The sequence below is a fragment of the Falco rusticolus genome, chromosome 4 (assembly GCF_015220075.1).
Source record: "Falco rusticolus isolate bFalRus1 chromosome 4, bFalRus1.pri, whole genome shotgun sequence".
In the NCBI taxonomy this organism is placed as follows: domain Eukaryota; kingdom Metazoa; phylum Chordata; class Aves; order Falconiformes; family Falconidae; genus Falco; species Falco rusticolus.
This window is the reverse complement of record NC_051190.1, coordinates 13,714,008-13,735,917: the sequence shown is the minus strand read 5'-3', so window position 1 is coordinate 13,735,917 and position 21,910 is coordinate 13,714,008. Positions and strand designations below refer to the sequence as shown.

Sequence of the window (21,910 nt, the reverse complement as noted above, 5' to 3'; positions counted from 1 at the left end):
GGACAACACTCGTGAAAGCAGAATGGCATGTATTGCCTGCAGACCAGCAAAGGAATTTACAACAGTTCTTTTTAAAAAACAGATATAATTATAAAACCCAGTATCTTTCAAAAATAAGGAACTAAAATTGTTTAGTAATAAGTTTGTGTTCAAGATAACTGTCAGTTGTCGTTGAGTGATTGTGGGTCCTGTAGTGGCAGTATCAGTACTTGCATGCAAACAGTATGATACTCAATGGTTGTACAAAGTTGACCCTGTCACTGGCAAGCAATTAAGTGTGTGATGATGTCATATTGGCTTTTATTTGTGAATGGCACTTCCTGGCTCTGCTGAGGGTCTCCATACAAGTCTGAAATATCTGTGGCATTCCAAATAACTGGCAATAGTTTCTCTGTTTCAGTGATGAGATGGATCTTTCTAGGTTTTACCAATTCTTTTTTTTCAGGTGGTGATATAAAGCACCATATAAAATAATTGCAATTACAATTTATGAAAAAAATGTTACCTTGACTTTAGGTCTCTTTAGAAGCTGATTGTCAGTCACGGGGAAGCTAAGGTATTTCTGCACTTAAAAGGTAACAAGGAAAGGTAGTCTTGTTGATTTACAGCAATTGATACTAACGTATCCTTTCCTCTAAAACCAAAGCAGTTTTAAAACTGAAGAACTTACAATTTTTAGTTGACTAATGTGAGGCTGATATCTACCAGACAGCAAAAAGCTTACTTCCCTTGCTCCTTGAAATAACAGCTGATGTGGTTTTTTTAGCCCTGTCCCTGGAAGAATAAAACTTGGTAGATGCAAAAAGTATTTGATGTCATGACATAGTTCTGAGTCTATTAATCCGTGTTGTCACTACTGATCTTTCAGAAGTAAACCTGTTTTTGAAATAGTCACCTTATTGACGTCACAACTTTTATTGTGACCAAATGAGTATTTGCTCATAAAAACACAGCCCTCTTAAACTGCTCCACACACTCAAATTGCGCTGACACAGAACAGTTAGTTTGTAGAGCTGCTTGGTAAATGCTGGCAGCAGTCCTTTTCAAATACCATCTTTAGCAGATCCAGAGTCATGTGCGTGGAGATTGGCAGCCTGTGTGAGCAGCTCTACCCGAAGGAACTGGCGCTTGCAGAATGCCCGTTCAGTGGGACCGCAAAAAGTCTATAAAGAGCCAGATGTGAAGACACTGGCACGTGTGCCTCCCTGTATCACTGTGCAAGCTGTGAGCAAGTATGTGGGGTGCTTATTTGAACAAACCTGCAGTGTTGCATAGTCATTCTTTTTGATGCCATAATGACTTCGTGAAACTTGCGCAACATAAAATGGCAGTTGCAAAAGACTAGCTGTACCGAAGTACCTGAAGTACAGAAAGGGTGTTAAAGCCCTTTGAAATACTAAAATGCACGTACATAAGAACAGAGTTTGAAAAATTTATGTTCAGAGTTAATGTCCATAAGAACCAACACTGATAAATATTAGTATATATTAGTAAATATTTAAATATCATTTATTATAAATGGTAGATGCTGGTAGGCAAATTTGACTTCTCTACAGAGCCCCTATGGTTCTGTTTGGCAATGATAACACACTATTTCAAAGTACCTGTAAACCCTAGATTAGTCAGGACATGCAGGTTTATATCTGTACTGTGGTCTGTGGTTTAATATCAAGCCAACATTATGTGGGGCATCCAGTCTGACATTACAGCCCTTAGGAGCACACGTTTGAGACATACCTTTGTCCTTTACCCACTTTTTGTTCTCAAACAGAAAGATCCTGGAAGTTCTGCTATACAAAAACTGTGTTGTTGTCTACCAGATTCACAATGCCTGTACTGTAGTGGTATGTTAAACATCAAAAGGACATGAATATGTCCATAACTGTCATCAGTGTATGTTTTATTTTGGCTTCTAAAGGTGTCTGGTTTAGTTTAGTTTTTTTTCTTTCTTTTTAAAAAAAAAAAAAAGTGTAGCAAGTTTTCCTAGAGTTCTGGTCAGCAAGATAAGAGAGCTGGCTGGAGAGCCCAGACCTTGCAACCTTGTGACAACTTCATGAAGTCATTTGAGGAGAGAAATCAGTTTTGTTACTTATTGCCCAGGACTGCTGAAATTCTCAACTTGATTGGAAAAATGAGCCACAAATGTGGAGGGTGATAATAGCCCACACATTTCTTTGTGATTCATGCTTTGAGTGTATCTTACAGCCAGTATGACTTTGCAGTGAGCAAAAAAAAAAAATATCTGTTCGCAGCTGTTGATGAGTCTGATCTTGGTGGGAGGTAGAGGCAAGCACAAGTCATTAAAAATGCGAAAACAATCTTTCAGTAACTGTTTCATGTTGCAAGCTTCCAGCTGGACAGCCTGATCACAGGGGCGGCGTGAAGCAGCTGAAGTGCGGTGCCAAATTTGTCTGCTGTGCCTGTTAATGATGGCACAGCACAAATAAGCTACATTGTGCACTATGAAACACCAACAAAGCAGATGTTCCTCCTCTTCATCTTTTTATAACAAAAGAAAAATGCCCTTAGAAGCTGGAATTGTCAAGTAAAGGACTGTTATTTGGGACTGAACAGGGATTACTCGCTCAAAGTTACCTAAGCCCTGCGATCTGCATGTGCACGCTGCTGTGGCTGTGTGCATGCATCAGTGCTTTCCATTTTTTATTTTTTTTTTTGGCTGCCCTGTGTCCTGAACTGTTGGTCAGGGTTGTGTGGATTCAAGTTATTACCTGCCCTTTGCCTCCTCCCTATGCATCCTCCACATCCTCCTTTCTGTCAACCAGAAGGAATTGTCCACTGCTCTCGTGTTTCGCTGGGAAAACACCTAGGCAGGGGACGAGTTGAGTGCAGCAGTGGGGGTGTTGCTGGGGGGCTTTGGCAGTGCATGGGAGACAGTGCAGCACGCACTGGGTGCTGATGCTCTCAGGCACTGTGTTACGTTGGAAAGAATAGCTGCCGTGAGTACAGCTGGGGAGTCTCCAGTGTTATATCCGTGTGCTGTCTTACGGCTTTCTTACTGCGTTTCTTTCGCTCTAAATCTTTCAAGAAGGAATCTCATAGCTATTTTGTAATAATGCCTTCTGGTATACCATCTTGCTTAAGTCTTTTTTTTTTTTTTTTTTTTTTTTTAATTCTGAATCTTCTCAGGAAACTAGCCTAACAGCTTGAGAAATACGTATATTGAGATTTCCTAGCTGAGTCCTGCTGATCCTGTTTGTTGGCAGCTGCAGCTGAAATTGGTGCTGTCCTGTGTAGGAGAGTGAATGGATTAAAGCAATGTGTAAGTGTGGAGAAAGAGTTAGAATTTAACTCGGGATCCCCTTTCTTCAGTCTGTGGCCAACTAGGTTGTGCACTGAGGGTTTCACGAACCATGTGTGTAACACTGGCAGTATTTGTCATTCCCAAACTGCACGCTGGCTCCTAAATATGCTTCTAATCTTGCAGACTGACACCAGGTCTCTGCATGCCAGGCAGTGAGTGACAGGGTACAGATTAAAACTCTGTGATGAAGCAGAGCTCGTGTAGTGCTGTTTATCAGGACCTTTCTGTGGTATCAGGACTGCAGCTACAGACTCCAAATTGCATTTCTTTCCTGGTGCAGCCTGTAGCCTGTAATCATGAAAGGGCCTGAAATGTCAGACAAATCATAAGCAATACTGTGAGCTTTTTCTCACCTTTTTTTATGCTTGACTGAACCCAGGATATAAAATTAGGGTATATGATTTTGTTGAAACTGTGGGTTTTTTCCTAATAAGTGAAACTAATTTGAATTCAGTTTTGAAAATGGTCTTCTAATGCTCAGAAACCTGTAATATATGCAGTGGCCTTTGTTGCAAGACTTTGAACACTTGGGGTGTTTATGGCAGGTGATGTTGATCACAGCTCAAGCCCTTGCAACCTCCTGAGTTTTCTACCAGGACTGTATATTGTAAGTCTAAGAGGTAGATCTAAACCAAGGGGGAAATATGGTGAAAAAAAAAGCTTTTGGTTGCCCTTTTATTTCTTCTTAATTCCTAATATTTTTGCACTTTTCTGAGAAAAATCCTCCAGTAAAAACAGGGCAGTCAAATAGTTTTTCCAGTGGGGCATGAAGGGAGTCAGATCTACTTTCAACAAGGGAAATGAGTGTGAAATAGTGGGGGTTTTCCATTTGTGGGTCACTTTTTTTACCTCTGTGTCCTTAAGTAAAATATGTCTGAAGGTATTTTCTTAATCAGAATTATTCTATACAAATTATGGTTTCTTTCTAAGGTGTTATGCTACCACCAACTCAATTCAATCTCTATTTTGCCCATAGTTGGTCACCAACAGCAACAGTTTCAGAGGCTCTTGTTCTGTGGGTTTTTTTACTGTTGTAAAGAATGTAAGAGTGTGTTTTTAGAAGTTTTGATGCAGTACACAAACTAGTATCATCCCAGGTTCATCCTTTCCTTGTAGAACTAACAAAAGCTATTCATGGATTAAAATAAATGCTTCTCAATATTAATTCTATTTGCTTAAATCTATTTGGAAAAGAAAAAACCAACTTTGCTTAGGGGAAAGAAGAGAAATGGAAGCTGTATTTCTTTATGCTCATCTTGATGTTTATGTTCATCTGATGAGCCAGACATTTCAGTGCAACCCTAATCTAACAGAAATTATCAGCTTGGTGCAAATCCACAGGATATTAGCTCCAACTAGATCATAGTATCTCCAACTCATTCTGCATTGAATCTCTTTGAGAATCATGTGATAATTCTTGTTTTAAACTCCTGATACTGTATCTCTGCAAAAGTGAGGACTGAAACACACCTCCAAAAAATAGGCCATCCCTTGGAGAAAAGTGAAATGAACTCATGAGATATGCATGTGACATAAATATGCATGAGCAATTTCTGTAGAATATAAGCTCTACAAAAGACAGTGCTTTTTTAGCTTTTAGGAAACATTTCTGTCTGAATTAGCAGCTGTCAAAGTGGCATGGTTGAAAACATTTTCTGCTGTAGAGAGATGAAGCTTCAGCTCTTCAATTTAGCTTACCCAGGGAAGCAAGTTGAGACGTAGTTGTCTTACAGCTCTATAAACCCAGCAAGGTACCTGCAGAACTTCTTTGCAAATTCTTTTGATACTGTCTTGTCCTAAAGTGTGCCAGACTCTCGCACTTCAGAAATGTGAGAATTTTGCTTATATTGGAGAGTAAAGAACCCAGGAGATAAGGGGAGATATAAATAATAAGAAAAAAATAATACTGTGTTCTGTTCCAGAAAATGAATCAATGTGTGTTTAGTGTGATGGCAAATCTTTGTTCTGCTTTCAGAATCTAATTTTGCCCAGCATTATGTAAATTGTTTGGACTTCTTTTGCAACTCCTGTAGAGTCTTTCCGTTATGCAGAGCACCTTCCCCTCGGCACCCTTCCTGCGTGCACAGGCACTGTGCCCCTTTTCCAGTGCAGTGACAAACATTAGCATTTGGTGCCTGTTTCTGGCAATCAGCAGCCTTCTATCACTGGTAAGTCAGAGTTAAGCTAATGGAGGTTTCAAAGAGGCTTCTGAGGTGACCAGACTCCTGTTTTAAGGTGAATCTGGACATTGCAGACTGGTTGAGATCCTCTCTCTTCAGTTTTTCTGCTCCATCGTAGAGAAAGAAGCCTGGTCTTAAGTTTGAAAAGTTCAGATTTGGACTGAGCTCATCTTTGGTCTTAACGTTTCAAGCTGACATTTAGAAAATAGGGAAATGAGAATGAGGGAAAGAAATTTTGAAGCATGACTAGTTTCAGCTTTCATCTTCTAAACTAATAAATCTAATCACAGCTAGAAGAGTTCTGGAGAAGTCAAGCTATTGAGAAACATCGGCACAGTCCATCAGTTGTAGACAAGAACTAAAATAGACGTGCAGCATTTAGAATATGCATTTCCTTCTGCACTGTGGTCTATAGAATTATTTTACTGAAATGACCTGCTGCCAGCAAGACACCAAGTGGGCTATCTTACTATCTCTTTTGGCTCTGAAACATGAATAAGAAAGTTTAAACAAAGCTGACAATTTATTGAAGGCATCTTTTTTTTATCTATTTTGTGTGTGAGACAAAGCATTATTGTTCCTGAATTACCTAAGATTCTTGTGGCACCCAGTTACTAATAGGGGACTGAATCAGAGCTCTTTCTGAGATGTTTTATAAGTTTGAGATCTTTCAGTGTGTGAAACTTCTGACTGTCCGGGAAATGCTGGATTGGGCAGTGTGCCTGCACTGCAGCCAAGGCTTATTTCCTAAGCTGCAAGGCTGCAGTGGGTGGATATGGAGGGGGCATCAATGTCTTCTAACTGAATAGTTCAGCTAGCACTATCAGCTTCTGTATGTTGCTTCTCCAGTACTGTAAGGTAATTAATTATGTACATATGTACCGAACTTCTCATTGCAGTGGTATGGTTTTTGTCCTTAGCATGTTTTGACTGCTGCTTGCAAAGAAACACTTCAATGATTCTGGGGTATTATTGTGGAAGAACGGCTGACTTGGTACAATCATTCACTCGTGAATGTACAATCATTGAAGAGGCTGGGGAGCGCTGCTAATCAATAGAAGGAGACGTTTGTTAAACACTTTTCTTCTCATGCTTGTTCTCTTGAATCTCTCCAGTAGTGTTGGCCCCTGATGGTATTCACGTTTGCCTTCTGAATTACCAGCCTTGCTGTTGGTGAGCAGGATTTAGGCTGTAACATGGTGAGACTCTGCTCAGCAGGCACAGCGTCAGCCTCATCAGTTATCTACTTCTCCCCCATCCCTCTTTCTTACAGTTTGAATGTTATCTATCTTTCATGTGTAAGAACTAGTACTTCCATGCCAAGCAGACTGTGGGTGTGTTGCTGCAACTGCCTGACTCTGGGACTTCTTTTTTGCAAGATCACATGCACTCCAGTCAGGTAGTATCAAAAACTTTTCTGCTTCAGGGCTTTTCTGAAAGTGGACTCATGTCATGGACCTGGGTTTATGAACAGAAAATTTTATTCTTGGGTGCTTTTATAATTAAAAGTAATAAAATTAGCACTGCAACTGATCCAGTCAGTGCTTGCAGTTGGAGAAAAATAGGAATGGTCACAGAAACTTTATTATTCTCCTAAATCTGTTAATCTGGCATCTTTCTGGAGCATTAATTCCACATTTTGCCTGACAATTTGACTCAGAAGCATTTGATTCAGTTAGGGTAGTTTGTTAGATTTCAGAAATGTGTATGCTGGTATTTGTATTTCTTTTTCTATACATCTTCACTCTTGAATGTACTTGGTTCCTCTTACGGGAACAAGTGAGTTCATGGAGTCGTGATGCTGCAACAGATGCTACACCTCAGGCTCTGAAAATCCAACTGAAAAATAGTGATTTTCATATGATACAGATGAACTTCCCATTTAAATCTGGTGGTTTGGGTTTTTTTGCCAGGATGGTAGCTCTTCCTTACTGCTACTGAGAAATAATTTCATTGCTGTTCCAGAATGATTCATTAACATGTGGCTTGCATTTTCAGGAAGGCAGTCTTGTAGAGACCACATTTCTGATCCTTGTTTGTTTTTACAAACGCGAAATGCAGATTCTTCCTTGTACAAGCAAGTCAAAGGTGTTTGTCTGGGTCTGCCATGCTGGGGGCTTAAGATAACAGCCCTTCCAAAGCTGGCAGTGGCACTTTGTCTGTACAACGGGAGAGAGACTGTGTTGCCAGCAGCAGCCCCATACTCCATGCTCCATCTAATCACAGGCTTCAGTGCTGGGAGGGAGGGCAGTGCTGCCTGGGTGGCTTTTGTTTTGAGGGTCACATCGCTGGTAAAGTCGAAGAAGGTGGCATACCAGATCTTAGAAAGCGTGAACTAATGGTTCAGTTCTTCTAGAAAAAGGATTATTTGAACATTGAAAATTACTCTTTTATTAGTGGGATTTCTTAGTGACCAGCGAAGTGGGCAAATCAGAAGGTAGAGGTAGGTAAGAGCCAATGACAAACCCTGGCTGCATCATATATTGGTGCTGTACTGGTTTCACTCACTGAACCAACCATCCAGCACTGACAGATGCCAGCACAGGATGGGCAATATCATGTGGCACGAATAGGTCAGTTGTGTTGTGTCATGAAATTGCACCTCTTCAGTGGGGTACATTTATAAGAGTAATGAATATGCTGCTCCTAGGTGTGCAGAGCCTGGCTTTTTTGTAGGAGTGATGATTGTTTGTTTTTCCTTCTAGGGTTGTGTTGGGGTTGCTGTGTGTCTGTATTATCAGGGCATTGGATCCTGTGATTCACCCATAGTAGGATTCAAGAAGGCTTATGACTTTTCAAATCATGATTTGTACTGACAGCTTCTCTAGGGAAATAAAAGGAGCTTTTTGTGCAGCTAGGATGGAAAGTCTTGTGTTTCCTGTATGTGTAGCAGAGAGAGAGGTACTATGGTGATAGCTTGTCTTGGAGTGCAGGAGGTAGAGTCCTTTAACGCTGGAGGGTGTTTGAGTGCAGAATGTGTGGACCACTGGGCTTGCCCAGGTGCTTCCTAGCACAGAGAGGAGTGTGGAGGCAGGGTCTGTGAGCCTTCTGAATTCCCCTGGAAGAGGTGTCTTGTTTGCAGGAGACCTGCTTTGTTTGAACTGCAGGGCCTGATAAAGGTTTGAAAGGATCAGGAGGCAGGCTGAAGGTCCAGCAGCTCAGCAGATTACTGTCTTGGTGGGTACAAGCCTTTTTGTGCTAGCGGAGCAGTCTGGTTTCTTCTGAAATAAACTAATGCATAGAAGCAAAGGAGAACTTGTTTGCTTATACCCTTGTAACATGACTTTAAATGTCATGTTGCAGTATTCTAGAAGGTGCTTGGGCTAGCACGGACTCTGCTCGTGCTTGCCAGGAGTCCACGTAATGCAAGCAACTCTGTATGGAGATAGTCCCTGTCACAGTAGCTTTCTATCTCCCTATTCCAGTCCAGTGTATAATTTTCTTCTCTACAGCGAAGGCTTGGAAAAATGTTTTGGGTTTTCCCCCACCCTTTGCTGTCACAGCATGCCTGTGTTAGCAGCTTGTTACTGCTTCTCCAACTCAGTAAGTGGTATCTGTCTGCCCTGTGTTTCCTACTTTGCACACTGGGTGAGGTCCCTGATCCCAGTCTGCTCAGGGCCTCTCCAGTGGCGACTGTAGTCAGGACTGGATGTGGAGCTTCCATGAGCAGTTAAGCTAATCCAGTGAATTCTTGGTTCCTTCTTCTCTGTGCTGTTGTGACCAAATATGTGAGTTAGTTTGGGTACATCCATGCTTCATTCCAACCTGTATATTGCAGGTGCACTGGCTGTGAACATAATGTCTAGTAGTTTATTGGGAATTGAGTATCACTGAGATATTGTACTGAGTTTGTATGATTTATTAATCTTTTAAGATGATCATAGTCCTAAGCACCTAAGCAGAGGTGTGGCCTCAAAATATGCCTAACATGACTTTTTTTTTTTCCCTTTTTTTTCCACTTAGGTATCACATGCTGTTGCAAAGCTAGTATTAGTTAGTTTCCACTGGCAAATTTCAGAGATTTTGGAAAGGTAAGTGTAAACAGTCTTATCTCTTCTGTGTTCAGTGCTTTTCCCCTTACTTTGCAGGATTGGTCAGAGCGGTCCATAAGTGTCATCTTGACAAGCATCTTTGAACGTGAAAGTAGGCCACACAGTCCATTCCAGGGAGGCAGAGGAAAAACACTGGTTTTGTTGAGGCTGCATTGCCTGTAAGAAATTTGTCAACAGGGAAAGGGTAGTAGTGGTGAATGTCTTTCAGTCTAGAGGAATTCTTGTCGTGCTGGGAACCCTGTAGATGCATTTAGCTTAAACTTTGAGATAACAGATTGAGAGTGCTGCATCTATATTTATTTATTTTAACAAATATAAAGATAACGTATGTTCTGTTTTGAACATATGAACCATAAATCATAAAGGAGCACTGAACCTATGCTGATGTATTCTTTAGTAGTACATTTACACGGAAGTTTTTGCTCCTTCTGAACATAAGTGATGTTTTTTCCAAGCTGACTAGCATTTGGAGAGCAGGAGAAGATGATGTGAGAGAACTGAGAAGTGCAGCCCCTTTGTTGCTTGGTCACTGTAAACGAAGTCTTCCAACTGATTTCAGGAGGGTTCGGACTCTGCCGAAACATATACAGGAAGTGTGTCAGGAGGCACTGCTGTCTGGCAGCCCCTCCAGAAAATACTGGCTCAGAATTGAACATTGTCTGAAAATAGAGCACATCAGTCTGACTCATTCTGCCATGCCATTTTTGGCCCTGTAGCCAGCAACTTTGTCCAGAGAACATATGGGAAATGCATCTCCTGTATGGATATTGCTGCAGCATCTTTGGTAACTGGCTCGTTGGTTACCATGTATCCTGTGAAAGCTTTTCTCTGGGGAACGTGGAGGGCAAGACTCCCGTGTAGCAGCAGCTCAGGGTGATTCTGTAGGTTAACTAAGTAGGTTTAAACAGGAGGAAGTCTGGGGAAGAGTTTACTTCTAAAGCTATGACTTTGGAAGTTGTTCTTCAGTTAATCTGGTCCTCAAACTTCTGTCTTGGTACAAAGAGACATTCTCAAATGAAAGCTCCTTAGTACAATTAAAAAGCGCTAGTGGAGAGGGAGGATTTACAGCATGGTCACAACAGTGAGGCTGCTATTTCTGAATTCATTGATATGTAAACATTCCTCTGCAATGAAAATCACAACCAGCAAAACTTGTAATTCTAAGGCTGCTGGTAGACAGCTTCATATGCCTAAAGGGTGATAATCTGTCCCATAGTAAATACTTATCTAGACTGGAGTCAAAATGAGACCTAACCAGGATAGTTTGGTTTTACAAAGGAACAGGAGACAGACAGGAGCCTCACTGGAGTGTGTTGTTATGGGTACTGGCTTAGGACTGCTCTAGGAGTGTGGATAGAAAATCTTAGCTTCAAAAATAATTTTTCAGGGGGAGGGAAAGAGTTATAGAAAAATATTCATCAAGGAGTATGAGGGAAATAGGAATCCATTACTGGGAGAAATATTATTCCTGTTTCCGATTTTGAAGAAACCCATAAATTTTTGTTATGAGAGTTCAGCTCACTGTGTGAGGAGCCTTACACAGGACATGTTTTCACTTCCTTTGTTGAAACTTACCGCACCATTTGCACAGAGCCTATTATTTATTCAGGTGAGAAGGATCAATTTAACAAAGCAAAATGTATTCAGAAATTGATTTGATTATTCTTCAATTGCCTTTTCAGGCACAAGTCTAATGCTGCCCAATTGCTAGTAGAAGCACGAGTTCAGCCCACCTCATCCAAACATGTAAGTATGCTAACTATTTTGGTCTGTTCCCTTGGCAGACACCTCTGAACCCACCTCATGAGAGGATTGCATTACTAATGACATAGTCTGTCCTGTGTTAACCCTTTGCAAACTTGGGTTCAACACCCTAACTCAATACTGGGTTTACTTTTTAAATGAGAATGCATTCGAGAGGTTTCTAACATTTAAATAGCAGCTTTGCTATTGTCATGCAGGTAGTGTTCAAGAATTTCTTGCCTCAAGAAAATTAACTTCTTTTTTGGGCATGAGTGATGGTGTACAATAGAAGAAGCAGAGTGCATGGGCTTGGCTACCTCTTCCAATTCTGCTGTCTCTGTAAAAGACACTCAAGGGAAGCTGTGGCTGCATAGAATGAGAAGAGCTTGTCTGTGGCTGGAGTAGAGGATTCCTGCCTGCCTGCCTGCCTTCCCTGCCCCCGCCCCCCCCCCCCCCCCCCCCCCCCAGATGACTGCTGCACTGCTCTGCTCAGGAGTGCTTAAGCCAAATCTTCCAGTGGTGTTGCTGCTGAGCCAGTCAGTACTGATATTTGAACTAACTAACAGCCTCTGTTTTGCAGCCAGGACTACACAGGTCTTAGACTTTTGTGCCCCATCCACCCCCACCTTTAAGTAGAAACTTTCTGTTGCATCTTTACGGGTTTCATTCACAGTGGGCATCTTAGTACAACCCACAGTTACCCCAAAACACGTTGCCATGTGTCAGATTTTGAGTGATAAAATATTACATCTGAGAAACACTGTTGGGTTGGGGGGGAAGGGAGATTTTAAAAGCCTCATTTGGCATCTGAGCTGACTTGTAACAGCAATAGTGGAAATGCTAAAACAGCTGACAGGAGTAAGCTTCATGAATTCAAATTATCTGCCTAGAGTCCGGAAAAGAATCTTTGTTGTTTGACATACCTGCAAAGCAGTCCATGTATTTGGAGATTTGTCTGACTCTTGCACCAGCTGTTGCCCAAGTACTTCCCACTACAATGGTGATTTCATTTTGGGAAGGAACATGTTTCAGGTTAAAGTCTTGACAAACTTGGTCTGGTAGGCAATTCATTACAGTCTTTTTGTATGTGCTAGGGCAAGTTGCTCTGTGTTTCAGCTCCTAATGCAGTGTGATGATATTTTGGGGGCAGATGCTCGTACTGAGTGTCTGTAGAGCAACTGACCCTATAGGGAGAAGCTATAATGGCGTGCTCAGAGGGACAGCATGTGAAAGTTTGAGGTGGTGGGCATGCTGTTCAAGTTGAGCAGTTGATCTAGGCAATCAACACAGTTGCAGACTGTGACTCTTGTTCTGGTCCATAAGTGAGGCCACTTAGAACAAAGTTGCATTGTTTCCTTTTTCATGTGGTCATGCTATATTCATCAAGGATATTCATCAACAAGCTCTGTTGGTCATGTGGCTGTGTATCATGCTGCTGCTTCTCTGCGTCCCTGGCATGCAGAGCTAGGCATGGAAACTGGCGGCTGTCTCACATGAGCTTCTCAAAGAGTAGCAAAGGTTTAAGTAGATGAAAAGAGATTATATGAGCTTCTCTGTGAAAGGAGAAATAGTAATATAAACTTCTAACAGCTTTGTAGAGCCTTGCTTTTGATGATGCTGTGCTACACGTAGTCCTTCAGGTCTCAAGGGTGAGCCAAGATGTGTTGAAGGCTAGATCTTTTGTCTAGGGATTAGCTCTGTGCTACCCAAGGGGAGATCCGGACTGCTTCCCAGTGGTTTAGTGAAGCAGTAGCAGAATTATGCCTGACTTGAAACAAACCTTCTAATCCTTTTCAGCTGAAGGGATGGTACCTGCTTTGTCAAACGTAGCATAGGCAGAAGATAAGAGATGTGAGGTGATGGTCTGTGAACTCCCTTTCCTCTCTGTATAAACACTCTACACGCTGCACTGGTTCTCCTCGTACCCAAAACCATTGTCCAGCACAAGGGCACTGCTAAGCCTGCTTCCAGCTATAGCTGCTTTCCAGGGTCTGTGGAGCAGTGATAGATACTGACCCAGCTAACAAAGAATATCAGTAAATTCAGGGAAGGACTAACACAGTTATGTATCACCTCATTTTTCAAACAAGGCTAGAGTGAGAACCAGAAAAGTAAAGGTGCGTTCTGGGAAGCACTAGATTAGAGGCAGGAGCTGTTCAGTGACTGCCAATCTGTTGTGCTCCATGAGATTAAAGAGGTTCTTAAGGAGAACTGACTGTCGGGGCAGTGTAGCACCCCAGCTGCTTATGAACCTGTTCTGGCCTGGAGCTCACCTGAGACCATTAGCACAATGAAGTTGATGCAAGTGCCATGATGATGGATAAGGTGAGAATACTCTGGGAGAGCTGGGATCCTTTCACTGTAATGCTGATTTGTGTCTCTCCCAGGCAATGGTACATTCCTCCCATCACTGCGCAGTGTGCATGCAGTTTGTCCGGAAGGAGAACTTGCTCTCTCTGGCTTGTCAGCACCAGTTCTGTCGCAGCTGTTGGGAGCAGCATTGTACAGTGCTCGTCAAGGATGGTGTTGGAGTCGGTGAGTTAAAGGTGGATATGGTGCTGGGTCTGTATTTGCCATGCTGGCCGTTCTGATGACTGGCTGAATTGGTCTAAAACATCTTGGTAATGAGAAAATGGAGCATGGAATGAATATTTGTGACAAACAACTTGAACTACCAATCTTATCTGAATCCCTGGTTTAGTGTTGGCATATCCCCAGGAGAGCATTCCTCCTGCCTAACAAAACATGCAAGTCCATAGATCCATTTGCTGCTTTTTTTCCCCCATGTGATCTCAAGAGCATGACTATAACAAGTTAGAGGCTGAAAATCTGCTGCATTTTGAGTTTGCATCTCTTGTGATGCACTACCCCTGTAGTGCTTGTGGATGCAAACATCTGTTCCCTTTGTGTTGGGTAGAAGCCAGTAGTTGCCAGAGTTGCTTTGGGCTTTTCCTAGCCTGTCTTTCATGCTGGCATGGCAGTAACATGCAATTTTCCACTTTAAATATCTGACCTTGTGAATACTGGTTGAAGCACTTACTGGTCCTGGACGCACATGAGCCCTGTCATCTTTCGGCGAAGACAGTTGGGCTTCAGCTTTTCAGCAGCCCCGATAGATTTGTTTCACAGTTGTGTCCCTCTTGCCACAACAACAGATGGCACCTAGGAAACTGTGTTGAACACTCTCTGTGCATTCACTCCTTGGACTAAGTTGCGCTGTGCTAAAATGTTGCTTTCTCAGGGGTCTCCTGCATGGCTCAGGACTGCCTACTTCGGACACCAGAAGACTTTGTGTTTCCATTGCTGCCTAGTGAAGAGCTGAAAGACAAATACAGGCGCTACCTCTTCAGGGACTATGTGGAGGTATTGCTTTTTTCAGTTTTAAAATACCCTGGGTGAATTCACCAATGACTTGCAGAAATTTTGTTTGAAGTGTCTTGCATCTTTGATTAGAACTGCAGTAACTGCAGCAAGATTTTTCCTGATAAACATGATGTGGCTGCTGCTGGAGGACAGCCTCACTGACAAAAGGCTCTAGTAGGTTGCCAAAGTAAATTCTGCTATAAGGTCACCCAGTAACTCCTTGGCTGGTGCTTCAGAATTCTCAGAATGTTGCAGCTGGGAACATAAAACTTCAGTCTGCGTTTTAAAGTCCTTCTTGCTCTTGCATAGAAATTTTAGGTTCTGAAAAATAAGTCCCTCATCTTACTGTAGCCCAAATGAATTGGCTGGCTCAGTAACATCTTATGTGAGGATTTTTAAATTAAAGCAGCAGTTGTTAAGGTTAAATGTGCAGGAGTATTTTGGTAACTGGGAACAGACTGGGAACACTCAAGAAGCAGGGAAGCAGTAAGAGAGGGGTGTCACCTGTCTTCGGTAAGAGACCCTTTGAGAGGGAACAGCCACCACAGGAAAGCAAATGAATACGTTCTAGGGCATAGGGAGAGACTGGAGAAAGAGCACAGATGGGGTGAAAATTTTTGTTCAGTATCTTGATGGGGTCCTATGGTTGTGTTGCTGTGGTTGGTCTGTAACCCTCCATTTGAATTCCCTATTTTAGAGAAACTGTAAATAAACCTCTTCCACATTAGGAAAGGCAGTGTTAGTTATCTGCTCTGTTAGACCTGGTGACAGTTTTCACTTTTTTTCAACAGGAAATAACTGACTTGTATGTTTTTGAGGATAGGACTGGTTACAACTGAACAGATAATGCTCTTCTGCATCCACTTCTGATCTTGCCACTTTCATATATTCACAGAGCCATTATCAGCTGCAGCTGTGTCCTGGTGCAGATTGTCCTATGGTCATACAGGTACAAGAGCCAAAAGCCCGGCGAGTGCAGTGCAATCGTTGCAATGAGGTCTTCTGGTAAGAAACAGAAAAGGTTAAATAAAGATCACGGGGCGAGTGTATGCTGTCCTCAGAGCTACTTCATTTGCTTGCCAACAGGTTCAGTGTGTAGAAGCATCTCAAATGTTTTGCTGGAGTTGTTTGTAACTTGAGTTAGCTTGAGTAATTGGACGCTAGGGGTTTGACTTCTGCAGGTGGTCAGCCATCCCCCCACTTCCTAAACTCCTTGGGAGTTGGATGTTCTGATAACCAGGCAATGCAGGGCTTGAGTAATGAAGGGGTTACAAATCTGCCATTCTCATATTTTGGCTAGGTTACAGATTTTGGTGTAGACATAGTGACTGGTGAAGATTCTAGTAATGGATGTGGAGGCCTCGCTGCTGCCTGCTGGCACTGAATTTTTAAGTTTATTACAAGTATTTGACTCACAGAATGTCTGTTGTGTTTTGAGGCTTATGCAAGAATACAAGTCTGCTGAATAGGAATGCTAATGTTCCTTGTCTGACTTCAAGTTTATATGGGATCAGAGAAAAGAGTCTTCTGCTCCTGGCTCTCTAGGATCACTGCTGTTGAGAATGTCTGTGGAGCATAATACAACTGCTTTTAGAGACCCAGCTTACTGGTATCTCCATGCAAATGGCCCTTGCTCACCTGAAGCTGCTCAAATCATGCTAAGGCAGGTGCCTCGTATCTACCATTGGAATCAGGCTACTTGTAAAGCCACTGGTATGTCCCAAGCCTCTGCAGTCGTGTTAGAGCAGACATAGGTAGACTCTAGGGAGGGACGTCTCAGCTCTCAGACATGATTTGTCAGAGAACGCCTCGGTTGACTGGCATCCTGATGCTGGCTTCTGCATAAGGATGGAGCTTTATTGGAGTTCAGCCTTGGTCTTTGCACTCTAATAATACACAAGTTCATTTGCATCTGTTGCCCTCACTTGGCCTCCCAGATTTTGGTCATCAGGAAAACCTCCATTCTTGAGTCGCTTCCTTGGAAATCAATATGTTTTTCTTTTTCTTCTTTCCCCCATTAAGCTTTAAGTGTCGGCAGATGTACCACGCACCCACAGACTGTGCGACCATTCGGAAATGGCTTACCAAGTGTGCAGATGACTCCGAAACAGCCAATTACATCAGTGCTCACACTAAAGATGTAAGGACAACCACCTGCATGACTTTTTCTTGTCCTCTAGTCGGTCTATGAAGCAAGATACAGTTGTATACATGTGTAGTATTGTGTGGGGCTTTTTCACAGACTGCAAATTCTCGCAGCTCCCTAAGGACTGTGATATAACACAACTGAATGAGTGCCTTGGGAACACTGTGCTGCCCTCCTGCAGGACCTGGTGGTCCTTATTCCAGACCTGGTGTGAATGTCTTTGGCAGCCAGGTGTGCAGCCCTCCCGTGGGCAAAAGAATTGTGGCTGCTTTGAAATTATCAGTGGAGGTGTATATCAAATGGAAGGAGAGAGTGTAGTAAGTGGGAAGTCAGTACCAAATAAGCCACTAGTGGTGTTTAAACCTGAATAACTGTGTGGCATAGTGTGAACTGGAAGTTGAGGGGGATAAAGCCTTGATTTGGCAAGGACTGCCAAATGGGATAGATGAAGTCTCTAAATTTGATGTTGAAGTACTTCTAGTAGATTTAGACCCCAGAAAAAGAAAAAGTATTACATAGTATGCACACTGCCTATAGATTTGTCTTTACAAGTTTTAGGTGTACTACCTTTATCCTCCAGATTAGTTGTCTGCAGATTGGAACTTTAAAGTCTTCGGGGGATTTTTGTGGCCTGACTTCAAAACAGTTCTTAGCTGGCATTTGTTCTACTGTAGCCAATGACAATTGTGACAGGGCTAATTAGCTATAAGCTTCAGTTGCGTTAGGGAAGTGGACTAGAGATCTTAAATTCCCTTCATTCTCTGGAGAAGCTGTCAACATGTGATGGCATTGTTTCTGAAATGCTGTTTTGTAGAACTAAGGTTCTGTTCTATTGAGCATTGTCCTTGCATACATTTTGCCTGTGGCAAATTTTAATTGTAATATTTTAATAAGCGGCAAAACTCACTTCCTCCTTTGTACCTACGCAACCCAAAAAACGTAACTGAACGAGACACTCCAGAGCATCAGTGGAGCGAAGAAGTGCGCAGTTCGCTCTATGGTCAGCCAGATTCTCTGCAGCTACCTGTCATCTGTTAGTGGCTGCTGAAGGCAGGATATAGTGCTGATTATCTTGAAGTCTAAGTAGCTGTGGAAGCTACTGTCATACGTGAATTAATTGTGTCCCTATGCCAGAGCAACAGCTAAACGGTAACTCAGTGAGACCTTCAGTTTAACAAGGGGTAACAACAGCAAATTTGTTGTCTTGAGCAAGCAGTCCAGTGCTGCAGTGTAACTTCCCTGGCTGGGCCTTTCTCCCGCCTTTTTAAATTGACTTCTCAAGAACTGGGAGGAGGCAGGGTGTATGTAAATATTCTCATGTATGCTTATTTAAAAAACAAATAAAAAAGAAAGCAGGAGGGGAATAATTACAGAAGTGTTGTCATTCTCCAGAAGGTTGCTAGGGTTGGATCTAACAAATGCTTCTGTTTCCCCAGTGTCCCAAGTGCAATATCTGTATTGAAAAGAATGGAGGCTGCAATCACATGGTGAGCAATTCCTTGAATACGTCAAACCTTCCTTGTTCTAAGATTTTTTTTTTCCCCCCCACTTTCCACTAATCAGTGCCTCCTGTCTCTTCTTTTTCAGCAATGTTCCAAATGCAAGCATGGTAAGTGGGGTTTGGAAGCAGTTTCATCTGCAGTGTTTGTTAGTGGTGATGTTCTCTTTGGTTTGGGGCTTTTTTTTGTGATATGAAGACAAATTATGAACATTGACTGAAGTATTTTTTCCCCCCTAGTAAAAGGTGAACAGGGTATTACAGACTTGCATGTGATAGCTTTATTTTATTTTTTTCACTGGCTGTGAATCTGAGCTGGGTTCTGATTCAGTACTGGTTTGGCTCCCTCTTCCTGGCATGTCCATTGTATAGAGAAGTCTCCATCTCTGCCATGATATTAACAGTGGAATCCATCTCAGAGAAGAGTATTAAATGCTTTCTGTGTAATTGTATTTGTCGTCAGCTGAAAATACTGGCAGAACTGAGCCATTTACTCAGATCAGCTTAAATCCTTCTGCTTAGTGGTGGAAATAATGAGCTTCAACCCAGATGAAACTGCAGGAGCGGTGAATTGTTCTGCCTGACATTATCTGTTGGACTTCTCTGTCCATCCCTGTGCAATTAGCAGTCTGAGTGTCTTTGGCCCATTGTGTGATCTACAAAATGACAGCTTGTTCTTACACTTATCTTTTCATGGCAGAATTAATTTCTGTTGCCTTGGAGTGAGCTGTTTTGTATTCAGCCCTCTAAGTGTGCCACTAGGAAATATTGTAATATCAGAACCTTATTTGGAAGATGATTAAAGATTACTGTCCTCTTTCATTTCCTTTGCTTGGGGTCCTCAGCAGCACTGGACATGCTTTGATGGATCTCTGTGACAGGGGTGAGCAGGCAAGTGCTAAGGTACCATGGTGACTAGCACTCGAGAAGGCTGGTGGACTCTGCAAATACAAATTTCAGTCTCTTGTATGAGTTACACAGAAGTGATTCGTATTGTAGCAACTTAATCTCCATCTCTTTTCCTTCCCAGTAGTACACTCACAGCCTCGCTCTGAAATCTGGAAATTGTCATGAGAGTTTTGCTGTTGCTCTCTTTCCTCCATTTTCTTCCCAGTTCAGTGGCTCCTAACTTGAAGTGTCTGTCATAAGCCACTGATATCTGAAGTTACCTAGGTAGTTCCCTTCTTGAGAGAACTGAGGGCAGACTTTCTTTTGCATGAGGTAGTTCACTTTTGGATTTGATTTGTTCATATTTTATTCAGCTAGAGGTCTGCATGGGTCAGTATGCCAGTGGTGGGGAGGATGCAACTCACAAATAAGACTGCAGGCTGCCTCGTCTTTAATCTAGAGTGACAGCCTGTACACAGCACAAACACAGTTCTTCCCATTGGTCTTGGTGCACAGGATGCAGCACTTCAGGATTTATTTTCTGTAGTTGCATGGGAGACTGTATAATGAAAATCTTCAAGACGAGCTGGTATTTTTGGCTCATTATTGCATTCCATTGTGCAAGGTGATACAAAATACGTATGTTTCTTAGCTTAGCAGAAATATCTGAAAACAGATGGGCTGTGTCTCCTGAAGCTTTTCATTCTCAGAGGTTTTTTTCTGTGCATCACAGTGAGTTTTTTGCTGTTTTCTGCAGACTTCTGCTGGATGTGTCTGGGAGACTGGAAGACTCACGGCAGCGAGTACTACGAATGCAGTCGGTACAAAGAGAATCCTGATATTGTAAACCAGAGTCAGCAAGCACAGGCCAGGGAGGCCCTTAAGAAGTACTTGTTCTATTTTGAGAGGGTAGGAGACATCTCCTTGGCCAGAGCTGCTGTAGCCTTTTAATGCTCCCTGCCTGGTGCAAAGGTCATTGCCAGCAATCTGCGTGCAAGAAACTGCCCAAAGAGAATCTGTGCAGAATTTTCAGGCCCTGTTGTTTTTCACTCAAAATCCTGCCCTGCAATTCCCATCCAAACAAGTAATGTTGCAGCCAAAAGAAATCATATTCGCTCCTATATTTTCTTGTGCTAGAGAAAATCGGTATTACCTGTGTGCCACTGTACCGTTTTCCTGCAGGCTGAGTGCTGCTGCAGTAGATAGATACTGCTCCAATCATTTCCATCTGGGATCAGGGAACTTCAGTTCCTTGCAGTATGTCCTTATAGAGACAAAGACTAAATAAACTCTGCCATGTTCAAAGCTCCATTGGCTGTAGCAAAGTTTCCCTTGTATTTCATGTAATCACATTTTTAAAAGTTGCAGTCAGAGCATCTCTGTCCACACAGCAGGCTCAATGCACCTGGCCATACAGTGCAATTCCAGAGCAGCATTCTAGAAGAGAATGCGGTAGATGTTAAATGCTGCTGCACTTCAGTTTCCCCATTAAAATGAGTTTATTCTTCACACCGTGAGCCAAGTCCTATGGTAAAATAAATGTGTTCATTCCTGACTCTCCAGACCAACAGGCTTTGGGAAGTGGCTGTGTTTACAATGAGCACATGGATGTTGGAGCTCACAGAGCCCGTGTTAAATGTTGATTTAAACTCCTGACCTTTCTATGGAAATCCTTTGAGTAGGGGAATCGCCATTACTTTCTGTCTTGTTAGACGCAGGGTCGTTGTGTGACCGGAGGGCATGCCCACTCTGTAGAGCTGGGTTTGCTCCCTGCTCTTTGCTGCTGTCAGTCTGTTGTGTACAGCCTCCGCCACTTGCTACTGGAGGTGCTGCCTTGCTGTTCTTTCCCACAGCATGTCTTGCCTTGCTGGACTCCTGCCCCACTTCAATTTCTGCTTGCTAGAGCTTTTGCTTTTACATCAGCAGTACTCTGCTCTCATGCCGTTTTTTCTTTCCCTATCTTCCTACCCCCACACCTTGCAGTGGGAGAATCACAATAAAAGCCTACAGCTGGAGGCACAGACATACCAACGAATCCAGGAGAAAATCCAAGAAAGAGTTATGAACAACTTGGGAACATGGATAGACTGGCAATACCTACAAAATGCTGCAAAACTGCTTGCAAAGGTGGGTAGTTTTGCCCTGTTTGATACAGAGAAGAGAATACACACCAGGATGCTGAATTCACAACACCAAGTGAGGAAGGGTATTTAGGGGTTGTGGATATGTGGGACAGTACCTCTGGTCTAGGACATGAACTAGCCAAAAATCATCTGGAAGTGTCCTCTGTGAAGCTGTACTTTAGCTGCCCAAGTTCCTCCAAGGAAAGGTGTAGGAAATTCCACCATGAAGCGTCCAGTCTTCCTTGACACAAGGTAGCTTCTTAGCCTGTCCCACAGATGTGACTGTGCTGACTTCCAAGTCTGAGACTCTTGTCCTTCTTTTCTCTCTCTTCCTCCCGCTCCCTGACAGTGTCGTTACACCCTGCAGTACACATATCCATATGCCTACTACATGGAGTCTGGCCCCAGAAAGAAACTGGTAAGATGTTTTTGCTCTTCATTTTTTGCTGATAGCTTTTTGGGGTGTAGCTGGCAGCATGTTGGGCTGAATTCCAGAGCCTGGCAGTGTCTGAAATAATAGCCCTGAGTTTGAGGTAAGGACAGGACAAATAGTAGATGGTTTTGCACCTTTCCTCTTCACTTTGAGTTGACCAGC

At 42.6% G+C, this 21,910-nt stretch overlaps 1 protein-coding gene across 5 annotated transcripts in view; it reads left to right on the top strand.

The window, feature by feature from the left end:
* The window catches only part of ARIH2 (ariadne RBR E3 ubiquitin protein ligase 2), a 34,769-nt gene that overhangs the window by 7,927 nt on the left and 4,932 nt on the right, over positions 1 to 21,910 (top strand). For 4 of the 5 annotated variants that reach the window (XM_037387307.1, XM_037387308.1, XM_037387311.1 and 1 more), the window contains 11 exons: positions 9,466 to 9,533; positions 11,237 to 11,300; positions 13,685 to 13,832; positions 14,539 to 14,660; positions 15,556 to 15,665; positions 16,683 to 16,800; positions 18,243 to 18,293; positions 18,394 to 18,415; positions 19,950 to 20,101; positions 21,176 to 21,319; positions 21,665 to 21,733. In XM_037387307.1, the coding sequence (XP_037243204.1) occupies positions 9,466 to 9,533; positions 11,237 to 11,300; positions 13,685 to 13,832; positions 14,539 to 14,660; positions 15,556 to 15,665; positions 16,683 to 16,800; positions 18,243 to 18,293; positions 18,394 to 18,415; positions 19,950 to 20,101; positions 21,176 to 21,319; positions 21,665 to 21,733 (1,068 nt within the window). Of the gene's footprint in view, positions 1 to 6,788; positions 6,902 to 9,465; positions 9,534 to 11,236; positions 11,301 to 13,684; positions 13,833 to 14,538; positions 14,661 to 15,555; positions 15,666 to 16,682; positions 16,801 to 18,242; positions 18,294 to 18,393; positions 18,416 to 19,949; positions 20,102 to 21,175; positions 21,320 to 21,664; positions 21,734 to 21,910 lie in introns of those variants that run through there. The other variant, XM_037387309.1, reaches the window with a different exon arrangement.